Source organism: Elaeis guineensis, chromosome 4 (genome assembly GCF_000442705.2).
Source record: "Elaeis guineensis isolate ETL-2024a chromosome 4, EG11, whole genome shotgun sequence".
Taxonomy (NCBI): Eukaryota; Viridiplantae; Streptophyta; class Magnoliopsida; order Arecales; family Arecaceae; genus Elaeis; species Elaeis guineensis.
In genome coordinates, this window is record NC_025996.2 from 138,120,913 (window position 1) to 138,135,091 (window position 14,179).

Consider the following 14,179-nt stretch of genomic DNA (forward strand, 5'->3'; position numbering starts at 1 on the left):
ATGCATGCCACTTAAAAAAAAAAAAGTGCTTGATTGGAGAACATATTGAAACCTAGAGTTTTGTCTTGTGGCTGATCATTGGAGCCCAAGGACTTCGAGTGGGATCCCATGAACATGGGCCTCTGAACCTTGTCCACCAATAGAAGGAGCCCATTATGCTTCTTACACTGGGGGACAAGTGGAGCGCCTTCTTATAATTAGTCAACTCGTTCAAAAAGTCAGTCTCACTGTGATCACGTGACAAACCAACGCTATAACTATAATAGTATAATACGAATCCGGGATCTCGCCGTCCATCATCTTGTATCGCGAATCTAAATGCATACCATATCCGGGCTCCCATCTGATCAAACCGTCTAGTTGTCACCATTCCATAAAAGCCAAGGGCAAATCCGTAGATATGACAAATGCAAGTGGCATTTGACCACGGCCTTTTAAAGAGCGATCCGTCGTCGTCCTCTTCCTCCAGCGCCGGCTACGACTCGTCCGGCGTCGCAGCTTTGAAACAGCTTAGCTGACGATAGACGCCCTCTCTCCGCGCCGCTCCACCGCCGTGTTACCCTTCTCTCCCCCCCATCCGCCCCTATAAAACCCATCCCATGGCCCCAGTCCTCTATTTGTGACAATAATAATTTCCAATTCCCATTTCCACACGAAAGAAAGAAACGGCGAAGAGAAAATAAAAATAAATAAAAAAAAAGGAAACCCGAGTTGCGAAACAGCGTTTCTTTCCTCCTTTCTTTCTTTTAAAATTAAACCCCCCCCTCCCCCTCCCCCTCCCCCTCCCTATGGCACAGTCCTCTTCTTTTCTTTGTCAGTTCCCAACTCTTTCCCCCATTTCTTGCTAGGCGATCCTTCCCAAGCTTGCTTTCCTCCGCCCGGCGGATCTCCGCCGGGGCCGATCGATCCCCTCGCCGGTGTTCGGTCGATCTGGCGGAATCTTGGTTGCTAGGTGTTTGAGGTCTCCGCGTTTTCTTTTGTTTTGATCGAGACCGAGAACTGTTTGGTTTGTCTTGATCGAGGGTTCTTTTGCATTTCTTTGCTGAATTTTCGGGAATTTTTGTTTTCTGGATAGCGGAGACTGAGTTTTGCTTCGGCCGGCGGATCGGCGGGAACCGATCGGGACTCTGGAGTGGTCGCTAGATTGCGGGAGGACTTGTTCGTTCTGGAGCCGTGTGAATACGGGTTCATTCGAAGATTCGAAATTTGAGGTTCTTTGAATTCTCCGCCTTCTTTTTGTTTTGTCTGGATCCTGTCCAAGAACGGTTGGAATTGCGTCGATCGAGGTTTGAATTAAACTTTGCTGGTTGGTTAGGGTTAGGGTGGCCCGATCTAGCTCTATTTGTGTGGTGTTTTGGATTATGAGGTAGAAATCTGTCGGAGGCTTCCGGACGTAGAGGGCTGCAGAGGGAGAAAAGAAGGATGTCGAAGGTGGTCTACGAGGGATGGATGGTCCGGCATGGGCGGAGGAAGATCGGCCGCTCGTTCATCCACATGCGCTACTTTGTCCTCGAGACCAGAGTTCTTGGCTACTACAAGAGGAAACCTCAGGACAATATGGTACGTGGAGACCTGTACTGGCTTATCTCTCAAATTTTTCTCCTTTTCTTCCTAAGTTTTCATTTGATTTTTGTTGCACTAGAAATATGAAATGATTAAATCGGAGTTCATACCTTCTACTATTTAGAGCTATTGAATGTCTAATTCTACTTAAAATTTGATTTTTTTAAATTTATCATTGTTATTTTTTTACAAGTCAGTGTCTTGACTTGCTCTTTGGGAATATTTAGGTCCCAATCAAGACTCTCCTCATAGATGGAAATTGCAGAGTGGAGGATAGGGGGCTCAAAATGCATCATGGACATGTAAGTCTTTCATCTTGTTTTGGCAGAAAGATCTGAGGTTTAACATAGAATCTTGTACTTAATGTTAAGTTATTTGTTCTATCAATCATGCCTCTTTTTCCTTTTTTATCATTTTTTAATCAAATAAGTCTATAATAGTGCGGTCAATGTCATCTTGTGGGGTGCAGAAATCATAATTTCTCCTTCCACATGTGAGATTAAAAAATTTTGGGAGTTGTCACTTAAATCTGCCTGATACTGTTGCGCTTAGATTTCAAAAACATGCTTCCCAAACCAAATATCTAGGATAAAGGTCGCTGATTTTGACTTATGTAGTTTTTGCATGGATAGGAAAGGAGGTTGTTACTCAGAAACGCCACATTTTTTAAATACTTGCACACTTGCATCCATGCCACCAGTATGAGGCAAATTTTAGTCTTCATATAAGATTGTTTTCCACCTTGGCCCTTTCAAAAACATCTACGTTGAAGCATAAAAGATAAAAATCCTAAAATACCTTGTTAAAAGCAGATTCAAAAGCTTCATTCTTTTAAGCAATAACCATCTATGGCTACCATCTTTAAATGGTAATGCAATTTCCATGGTGAAGTCATGGTGGAGGTATCAGTCATTATTTATTTTGGATTTTCGTTTAATGAAGCATACGTTGTTGACTGCAGGCATCTAAATTGCATATTATCCATGAATAATATTCTACCAGTCAAAATCAGTCAATCAAAAAGTTGGAATCTAGGAATGAAAAAACCAATTGCTGTTTGACAATTTCTTAATTCATTATATGGCACTGTGTTAGGAGGATTTCATGGAGAATCATCAATATTCTACTACATGATTGAGTTGCATGAAGTGGTTTTAGTGAGAAAGGACAGTCACGGCTATATTACTAAAAAGCCATTCATCAAAGAACCTCACACTTGCCACTGTGCATGTATGCTGTTGTTGCCACTTGTGGCAGTGGGGATTTGAGCCCTTCATAGCTTAAATATTTTCTCTAGGGTGTTGCGTCCGCTTTGAAATATATTCACATCTTATCCTCGCCTGATTCCTAGGCATTTCCTTGCTATAAGTTTCTTAAGGGCTACAATTTTTTACCAAGGTTTTAAGAGCCAGTTCATATTGCGCATAATGGAATTAGATGAGTTAGAAATCGGCTCTTGAGACACACCAGCATGCTGGAGCCATATAAACCAGGTGCAACTTTGTGGGTACCATTTTTACCCACTGATTGAGTGATACAAGCCAATACTTGTTGATACTGCCCAGTATTGGTAACACCATTCAAAGACTGACATCCTATCTCCCATCCCTCCCTCACCCACACCCATGCCTAGTTTATTTTTTCTTCCATTTGTTTTTGTTTTTCTTTTTTTGTTCTAAACAAAATGGTGGCATTGCCCCCCTCGCATTGATGAGAAGAAACATCGGCTAAAGGCTTGAATGAAGAAGAGACCAAGTCACTATTCCTATCAAGCAGTTATTACAAAAGTTCCAAACTGGACTGCAATCAAGAAGTTGCCAGCAGCAGAAATTCTATGAAGCCAAGCCAGAGCTAAGCATATTACCACAAAAACTAAAAACAAAAGCATGATCCACTGCAGTAAGCCCCAACAATTATCAAATCAAACAGCCTATTTCTCATCTTGAGGCTCTCCACCCGTTTTTCAATCTCTCTTTCCCAATATTTATGACAAATAGTATACCACACTATTTATTTCAGTTAAGGTCAACATAGAGAGCCATGAGCTTTTGATGTTTGTCCATTTGACCATTAGACATCATGATCCATCTAAAGACTACCAAGTGAGTTGAGAGATGAGCCATCTTAGATGTTGAAAACCTTGAATATTCCCCCACAATCACTTTCTTGCAAGTTCTCCCCCCTGTTGCACAAGCTCATGCATTACCTCTAGCACTTGATGCTTCTGTGATGGAGCCCATGAGAGGCAGGTGGTGCAACACCCCTGACCATGCTAGACCAAGAATCCCACATGGTGATGCTTGCTTAGGTTTTGTACTCCATTCCTTGCTTCTCTCTCTATCTAACCTGTTCCACCTCCCTCTCTAAGATATAGATATTTTGCCTCAAAAACCTACCTGCAGAATTAGTTGTTTGGTTTTCCTCATACGCAGCATGATGGCTGGATACAATTGAATGGAGTGAAGACAAAGAGAAGGTTGGGGTGTGGAGGTTGGAGAGGGGAGGATGGTTTTTGGAATATATATAATTATGTGTTATTTCTCTTTCAAAATGGGATACAGCTAACTTCCAATTGGAGGGCATGGCTGCATAGCCTGCTTCTACTTCTATGCAGTGAACATGAATTGAGTTCTTTTTTCCAAAAACATATTTTTAATGTCTCAGGACCGTTACTTGAGTATAGTTTATCGCATCTCAGGACCATATTTGTCCATTTTGTTTAAGCATACACGGGCACAGTACCTTTCCTCAAATTTTTAAACATTTTACTTGCATGTCATGGGATATAAGACTCTTTTTTTTTTGGTAATTTCATACATTTTGACTACAGAATTGTTGTGAGCCATGATAAGTAAGTGATATATATATATATATATATATATATATATATATGTTGATACAATGTTTGCTCTTATTAAGATCTTGTTTTTTGTGATCATACATATAGATTGATTCTTGATGTGCTTTCCTTCTGTTTTCTTGACAGATGGTTTATGTATTGTGTGTTTACAACAAAAAGGAGAAGCATCATCGAATAACGGTACATTGTCAATGCTTCTATTCTTTTTTGTTTTGCTCTTTGTTCTTTCTTTTTCTTTTCATTGATCTAGCACCTTATTGTGCAGGAACTATGGCATGCTATTAAACTTTGATTCGTGTTGCTAATGCTATGAAATTACTTCTTTTTATAGATATTGCTAAACCAAATGTACATTGTTTAGTTGCATAATCATATTTCATGGGTTGTGTAGGCATAATGTGTGAGGGCCATGAGCCAATGTCAATTGTAATTGCATGTTCTTAGATTATTTATTCTTCTGTGGATTGTTCACTGTAGCTCTCCAGCATATAATTCTTAAGCTTATGTTGTGCTGTAGAGAGAAGATTGATCTCCTTAAGCTTAACCATATTAGAATCTAAGAATTATATTTTATATGTTGATTACTTTGTTGCCATTCTCTTTTGTTTGGTTTCACTGTCATGGTCTTTGCCACACCTTCAGCTCCCTTTGTCTAATCATGTTCAGGCTTGATCCTTGTGGTGTAGCCATGTCTGATGGATCCACATCTGATGTGAACCAAGCCTAGAACCGATCTGGGCACAAATGCATTGGTTGGATTGGGATCATGCTTGACCTGGCCATGCTTGGATCATGATTGCTGAGGAACTGGGTTGAGTCAAGGTCATTCTAGAGCCGGTTTGGATAGCAATCATATCTTTAAGCATCATAAGGATTATAAAAAATGGTTTTGCATTCTATGTTTTTATGTTTAATGAACTTATTATATTGGTCGTGGTTGTTGCTTATCTATTCTTCAGCTAGTAATGGTTACGATTGTGTTCTATTTGCGTGGGTTCATTGCATTTAAATGATTTTACTTGGTTTTTGATTCACCATAGCCTTCTAAGCTACAAATTTATTGTCCTTTGGCTTGGTGTCGATCTTATTCTATTGTTACATCACATATTTGCCTCTAAATAATTTCTATTATTGTTTATTAAGGTTTTTTTTTCCTTTTATTTGATTGCCCTTAATTTCCTCTAGATCTTTTTCTTTTTCTTTATCACATCACATAATTTCCTCTAAATCTTTTTGGGTCAAGGTTTCTCATTAAGATTCCCCTCAATTAGCGTGTTGGAGGCTCCTTTCTCGGAATTATGGCTGCTTCTGATTTCTAAATATGCAAACTTTATGAGTACTTGTGTTTCCACTACTCATTCCATCGTTCTCATTTTAGTTTCTTTCTTGCTCTCTGACATGGTGCTTTGCCAATCCTCATCCATGAATGCATTCATTTGATATCATGTTTTCTTCTTAACCTTATTTTGCCTTATCAGGTTTACTTTATAAGAAGAATGATATGTGGAGCAACTTGCAATCATGTATATGCCTCCTTTAGAGCAACCACTGGTGACATATATGCTTATCCATTTTGATCAGCTGTGGTTGGAAAATTTTCTAGACATAAGGATCTGCTGGGACATTAGAAAATTTTTACTTAGTCTTTTATCCTAATACTAGTGCATCATTTTGTTCTATGGGTTACACATTTCTATGCTTGTCTTCTAAATGTTAGGTTGTATTATGTTTTTCAGCCAGAACGTGTTGAACTAGAGTTATCACTGTAGTAGCCTATTGTTTCATGGAGCTAAGGTCCAATATATGGAATAAACAAGTGTTTCCATGATGCTACCGCCTGGCTGATTCTATTTATTCCACTTAATTTCTCTATTTTGGTGCTAAATTAGCATTAAGAACTTATCCTTTGTAGCAAGGCTCACAAAACTGCTACTGGTGACTATATTTGTTAGGTACTGGGTTGGTATTGTATGGTGTGCAAACACATGTATACATGTAGGTGGTGGTTAGGTGTCTAGTTCACCCAAAACCCTAGGCCTTATCCTATAATCGCGAGAGAGAGAGAGAGAGAGAGAGAGAGGTTAATGGTGGGTCTGACACTGTTCTAGTGTCTTATTGATTTTGGCGAAGAAGATGGTGGTGGTGGATGTTGGTGGATGAGCCATGGAAGTGGAGGACATTAAGGGCAATTATGAGTTTGACGAGTTCATGGTGTTGGCATCAATGTTTTAAATCTCATGGGATGGGGTTGTCTCGATTTTCTCATAGAATGGGATGCGCCACCATCTTGTCCCATCCTGATACTTGAGACAGGAGATATCCAAAGATGTCCCGATTGGGATGTTGAGACACTGTCGAGATGGCTCTATTCCGATACATGGGATAGTGTCCCGTGAAAAGAATATGCTCTATAAGCCAATCGACTTATGTATATGAGGGATTTTTCTTGTAATCTTCCAGACTTATGTAAATGACATTTTATATTAATAAAAGGTACATGTGCTGCATCTTATGTTTTTGATTAAGATCATGATGAATCCCATAGATCAGGACAATAGTTTTAGGGCTATGATGAGATCATACCTATGAGACCTAAAACCCTAAAATCCTGATTTAGAACATTCCTAGTTCCAGGGACATTGAATCGGGATCGATGTTCCGAAAAAACTAGCACATCCTATGTATGCTCAGTAGAGAGGGTAGCTGATCTCATAAGCTACTTGTGTGAGACACTAATATAAGGGTGTGGGTGCTCATTAGAGAATGAGTTTACTGAATTGATCCGATATGAAGAACATCTTATGGAATTCTAATGTCAAAAGATGTTACTCTAGTGGGGTTGTGCATGTGGTCCTCAGATCCGAGACCACCATGGTACCTTGTGCATATGAAACCATAGTTTTGGTTCATACTCATTTATGACTTAGTCATGTACGGGATATTCTGGATATGGTAGATTATGTATGGAGGTTATGAGTAGGTCAACATGGAATCGATCACTCTTAGTAAAAGAAGATCGCATCCTACTTGTTCCGATCGAGAGATGATTCAAGAAGACTTTGATCAAAGCAGAATAAAAATTAGAAAGGGTTTCTAATATTTCATTAATCGAATCATTATCTTATGATCGAGAGAAATATGAATATGAAATTGGATTTGACTTGGTTCCATATCCATAATCATATTCAGGATGTTGGATGATCGAAGGATTGAATTGCATAGTCACTTGCCACTGAAGGATATTTTTGGTATTTCCATCAGAAAATTTTACATCTTCCGGGTAGGCATGACACATTGCTAGACATCAATCATGTCTTGTAGATTTTTATGAATTAAAGAGTTTAATTCATGGGTCAATTAGAAAGGGTTCTAATTTGACAACTTGGATATGCATCGGTTTGACCTAATTTGGTTAGATGGACTCTAATCAATTCGGGTTAACATAAATCTAGACCTACTGCTGGCTAGATGTGGAATCCAAAGGGTCATACACATCAAGAAATCAGTTAAGGATTTTACTTGATTTAATTATGGGATATTGGATCCTAATTGGGTGCCTAATTGACAAGCTAGCATTTGTTGGCTAACCCAAGCTCCTAACCTAATCTATTTGGGTTTGAAACCTTGTCAATAAATCAATCAAAATTAAGTGGGACTTAATTTGGTTAGTGCCTATTTTAATCAGCCTTAATTGGGAATTTTTTCATGATTTTAACGTTTTTTATCAAGAGTCCCAAGTTGGTAGGACTCTTGGTGTAAGGTGCCACATTATTTGGTGCAAGAATTGTGTGCGTACAAGAAGTCCTTCTCCAAAGAGATTTTACTTCAAATTTCTATGCCATTTTAATTTTTATTTGATGAGGTTTAATGCCTAATTTTATGAGATTTTAATAAGATTAAAATCTATGGCTTATGGGGCGTGGAAATTAGATCATGCATTTTGGTTTTAGCGCATGAGGACTTGTTACGTGTGAGAGGATTAGAGTCCTTCTCGTGGAAGGATTTAATCCTAATTTTTGACGCCAACTAACCTCTTTCCTTTATCTTGTTGCACGCCATTTTTAAAGAATTTTAATGGGATTAAAATACCTATATGGCATGGAGATAAAGTGGATAATGTTTGGCGCATGGTTGTGGCGCACGGCAATTGTTCTTGGTGTGCGGATGGGCTAAGAGTCCTTCATCATGTTAATCATCTTTTTGGGATAAGGATTAGAGGGCCAAGATTTAATCCTCACCTTTGGTTGAGTGATTTGATCAAGTCAAAACACATTTGGAGGGCCAAGATGGGGTCTTGGTGGCGCCAATTCTAGAAGGCTGAAAATTCTTTATAACTTTTCACGTATCAATTCTCTCCTGAGGTTTTAAATTAAATCCAAGGTCCTAATCAGATTATGGCATGGGATTTGGATGGCTAGGATCAGGTTTGACCTGGTCAAACAACTATAAGGGAGTTCGGTTATTGAAAAGAAGTCATATGACGCTTAAACGTCGTATGGATTCATAACGCGTAACAACGGTCCTTCTGATTAAAGGACATATTTGATGCGTTAATAATCAGATTCAAGGCTTTTACGAATAAACATATTAGCGTCTATTCGTACGTTATAAATACCCCCCTTTGGTTCAGAAAAAGATCAATCAGAAGTTCGATAAAGTTTTTTCCTTCCCTTCTTTAAGACAAGGTCTTGTAGTTTTAAGACAAGGGGTCTTCTTTAAGACAAGGTCTTAGACTTCAAGACAAGGAGTCTTCCTTTAGGATAAGGGTTTAGGAAGATCTTTTTGAAAGGCTAAGAGAGGAGTTTAGGCCATTTAAGAGCGAATTGGTGAAGGAGTGCTGGGAATTGATCCTAGCAAGGCAAGATAGTTTTCGGGAGGAGAATTTGATAAGGCAAGGTTCTGCCGGAGCGTTTTCTTGATCCTGATTTTGTGTGGATCACCTGTTGGAGGGCGAACGTTTGGGCGTCTCGTGGAAAAGAAAGGATACTAGCTTCTTCCATTCTTCACCGACCTAAGATTTCATATCTAAACCTCACTTATAGGCATATATGTTTGATTGAATACACCAGGGGAGATCCTAGGCTTTTGGTTTTCGGGATTATTGGATTTCATAAAATTTTGAAATTCAGTCTTCCGTTGCATGACCCGGAACCCAACAATGTATCAGAGCCTCCTTTGGTCGATTCAATCAGATGTGATATTTATTGACGATCAGATTTTGTTATTCATCATTCTGTAAGGTTGTCCTGGCATAGTGGTGGATGTCCGCTATGTGGGAGATGGTTGTCCTAGAATGATGAAGTAACAAATATTATGTTTGAACATAATGTTTTATGATTGATCGATCATATGTTATAGTCATGAGATGGTTATGTAGTACATATATGATATGTTAAAATTAAACTCTAAGTAGCCTAGTATTCAAATAGTTATAATCTGATTGTTTGAAGCATGTAGTTTATTATCTTTGTTATATGCTATATATTTCTTTATATATTTAGAATGTGCACAAGACCAATCCAAGCCCTCATAAAAATTATATTAAGTCAGTAGTAATAACAACAATTAAGCTTGCCGATTCTTGAAACGATTAATCCTTTGGTGTCTAGGAGTGTTTTCAAGTGCGGTGGTTATTTAATTAGTTCCGTTCGCTGGTCTGGCCAACTTTATTGGTGTCTAGAAAAGCAACGGGGGACCCCCACCAAACTTATTTTTTACATTTTCTTGGCCAATTGTATTAATTCGAATCTTGAATTTGAATTGCTTAATGTTAAAAAATACTACTAAAGGGCCTTCTTTCATGCTAGGTCAATATTATATCAAGAACCATTGTAGATTTGTTGTGTAACCACAAGGCTTGCTGTAGGGACTGATATAATGTAACTCTGGTGCATACAAGATGTTTACGGCAATTTTGGATATACTACTTTGTTGTGATACCACAAGAGCAGTTATATTCAATTTTGACTGTATAGAAATGAAGGATCATATTTAACTAGAACATTATAGTTTGTTGTGCAACCACAAGACTATTAATGTTCTAGAGATCAGGATAGACTTGAGAATTACATGAGTTGCAATTGAAAAGAGTTTCCTACCTATGAACTCGTTAGGATTTGTTGTGTAACCACAAGGCTCTTACGAGGAATTAGGATCTCAACCCCACTTGGATAACTCTATAGTATCCTGTTCATCATAGTGAGGGCTATGGTGTTCGATAAAATAGTGGAAGACATAATTAGATACAAGATCTTATTTAATTATGCTTGTCATCGTAGGTCGGTCGCTTATGTTATGTTCTTTATTTATTGTAGATTAAAATGGCATCTTCATTATCACTGAGAGGCATCTTGGATGTAAATAAGTTGACCGATCCAAATTATGTTGACTGATTGAGGAATTTAAAAATTGTACTCACACAAGAAAAGATCTCCTACATCCTTGACACCCCAGACCCGAGGCCGTTAGGAGATGATGCTACTGAGGATGAAGTAGCCACATACAAGATGTGGCAAAATGATTCCCTTACTGTCAAATGTATCATACTTGCTTCTATGAGTAATGATCTACAGAGGCAGCATGAGAGCATGGATACTCACTCCATACTCCTCAATCTAAAGGAGTTGTATGGAGAGTAGAGTAGAACTGCAAGGTATGAGATATCCAAGTAATTATTCCGTGCTCGAATGACAGAAGGATCATCTGTGCAAGACCATGTACTTAAGGTCATTGACTTGATCACCAGATTGGGTCAATTAGGTTTTGTGATGGATGGTGAGTTGAGTCAGGATTTGATCCTGCAATCACTCCTAGAATCATTTTCTTAGTTTGCGGTCAATTTTCATATGAACAAATTGAGTGCTTCATTGCCTGAGCTATTGAATATGCTCAAAACAGCAGAGAGCCATATTAAAAAAGATAAGGCTTCAGTTCTTCTGGTAGGTAAGACCTCTAAGAAGAAATCAGACGTGAAGGGTTCAAAAAGGAAGCTGAACCCTAAAGGTGGTGTCATGAAAAGGAAGAAGGGGAAGAAAGCTTTTAAGAAGGGTACCTGCTTTTACTGTGACAAGGCAGGACATTGGAAAAGGAATTGCAAGATTTATCTTGCATCTGTAAAGACTGGTGCAAGCAATGCACCAAAAGGTATGTATGAGATACATACAATTCTGTCATTAAATTCTCCTAATTCAGACTCTTGGGTATTGGATACCGCCTGCGGTTCTCATGTATGCAAGTCATTGCAGGGGCTGCAGAATCTTAGAGTTTTGAAAAAGGGTGGCTTCGAGCTCTACGGTGCTGGAGGAGAGTCCATTCAAGCAGAAGTCATGGGGACTTATATGTTGAAGTTACCCTCTAGGAAGATCTTAGAGTTGGAGAATTGTTATTATATGCCTAAGATCATTAGAAATATTATTTCTGTATCGTTGTTATTACAATGAGATTTTGAAATAAATGGAAAGGGCATTAGATGCTCTATTTCTTTTTCTAATGAGCATATCTGTGATGGCATTGTTAATAATGGTCTTCTGATTCTTTCTCTTAATGACAATGTTTTTCATATTGATGAAAATAAGAAACGTAAGAGAGAATACATAAATAATACTTTATTTTGGCATTGCCGACTTGGTCACATTAGTGAGACAAGAATTAACAAGTTATATAAAGAGAAATTTTTTGAACCTTATGATTATGAATCATTAGAGACTTGTGAATCCTGTCTTATGGAAAAAATAATTAAAACTCCATTTAGTGGACATGGAGAAAGGGCAAATGAGTTATTAGGACTTGTACATACAGATATATGTGGTCCAATGACAACTGAAGCTAAAGGAGGATATTCTTATTTTATAACGTTCACTGATGATTTATCCAGATTTGGATATGTGTATCTTATGAAACACAAATCCGAAGCTTTTGATAAATTTAAAGAGTATCAAAGTATGGTTGAGAAACAAATTGGAAAGTATATTAAAATCCTTCGATCAGATCGAGGAGAAGAATATCTTTCTGGTGAATTTTTGAACCATCTTAAGGAAAAAAGAATTCTCTCTAAATGGACCCCTTCTTATACACCACAGTTGAATGGTGTAGCTGAAAGGAGGAATTGTACTTTATTAGATATGGTGTGGTCCATGATGTGTCTTACAGATTTATCTATTTTTTTCTGGGGATATGCCCTAGAAACTGCCATATATATTTTAAATAGGATACCTTCAAAATTTGTGCCTAGCACTTCATATGAGTTATGAAGAGGTAAGAAGTCCAATCTTAAGTATCTTAAGATATGGGGTTGTCCAGCATATGTCAAAAGAAATTTTGAACATAAGCTAAGTACTAGGGCAGATAAATGTCTATTTGTAGGATATCCTAAAGAGAGTATGGGATATCTCTTTTACCATCCTACTGAACAAAAGATATTTGTCAGTAAACATGCTACTTTCATGGAAAAAGAATTTATCCTAGCAAGAAGTGGTGGAAGAAATATTAAATTTAAAGAAGTTCAAAGTGAAGTACAAAATATTCCTCAATCAGAAGTATCTATTGATAAGGTACAACCACAAGTTATACCTCCTCTTCGTAGGTCAGATAGAGTGTGAAATGCACCTTTGAAGTATGGGTTTGTTATTGAGAATAATGAAGCCCACATCATAGAAAATGATGAACTTCTGACATATACGAAAGCTGTCATGAGTAAAGACTCAGGCAAATGGCTAGAGGCTATGAAATCCGAAATAGATTCCATGTACACCAACCAAGTATGAACTTTGGTTGATCCACCAGAGGATGTTACTCCTATTGGGTGTAAATGGGTCTATAAGAAAAAAATTGGAGCAGATGGCCAAGTAGAAACCTACAAAGTCAGATTGGTGGCTAAGAGTTTCAGGCAAAAACAGGACATCGATTATGATGAAACATTTTTACCTGTTGTCATGCTCAAATCAATTCGGATTATGCTTGCTATAGCTGCATATCATGATTATGAAATCTGGCAATTGAACGTAAAGATCGTCTTTCTTAATGGTTATCTTGAGAAAGAGGTCTATATGTTCCAACCAGAAGGATTTATCTCAAGTGACAGATCAAATCAAGTATGTAAGCTTAAAAAATTCATTTATGGACTAAAGCAGGCCTCGAGGAGCTGAAACATCCGTTTTGATGTAATAGTCAAAGAATATGGCTTCATCAAAAATGTGGATGAATCTTGTGTATATAAGAAGACTAGTGGAAGAGCCATTGCCTTCTTAGTTTTATATGTGGATGACATACTTCTCATCGGAAATGATATTCCAATGTTACAATCGGTCAAGTTATGGCTATCATCTAAGTTTTTCATGAAAAACTTGGGTGAAGCATCCTTTATACTTTGTATAAAGATCTATAGGGATAGATCTAGAAAGATGCTAGATTTATCCCAGTCAAGGTACATAGACCTTGTGCTGAAAAGGTTCAGCATGGATGGGAGTAAAAGAGGTTACTTACCCATGAGTTAAGGCATACATCTCTCTAAGAAAATGTCTCCTAAGACACCTGAAGAGAGGAAAAAAATGAGTTCTATTCTCTATGCTTCGGCAGTAGGATCAATCATGTATGCAATGCTATGTACCAGGTTTGATGTTGTAAGTGCCTTAGGCATTGCTAGTCGTTTTCAGGCTGATCCAGGAGAGAATCATTGGAAAGCAGTGAAGAATATTCTTAAGTATTTGAGAAGAACTAAGGATGTTTTTCTAGTTTATGGAGGATTTTAATCTAAAACTA

General features: G+C 37.9%; 1 protein-coding gene across 6 annotated transcripts in view; it reads left to right on the forward strand.

The window, feature by feature from the left end:
• Positions 1 to 796: 796 nt before the first annotated feature.
• LOC105042513 (protein ENHANCED DISEASE RESISTANCE 2) overlaps positions 797 to 14,179 on the forward strand; it is a 41,634-nt gene continuing 28,251 nt past the window's right edge. For 2 of the 6 annotated variants that reach the window (XM_073256877.1, XM_073256882.1), the window contains exons 1-5: positions 821 to 961; positions 1,076 to 1,211; positions 1,316 to 1,560; positions 1,791 to 1,865; positions 4,550 to 4,603. In XM_073256877.1, the coding sequence (XP_073112978.1) occupies positions 1,423 to 1,560; positions 1,791 to 1,865; positions 4,550 to 4,603 (267 nt within the window). In that variant the 5' untranslated portion in view covers positions 821 to 961; positions 1,076 to 1,211; positions 1,316 to 1,422. Of the gene's footprint in view, positions 1,561 to 1,790; positions 1,866 to 4,549; positions 4,604 to 14,179 lie in introns of all 6 variants that reach the window. The other 4 variants (XM_073256880.1, XM_073256879.1, XM_073256881.1 and 1 more) reach the window with 4 other exon arrangements.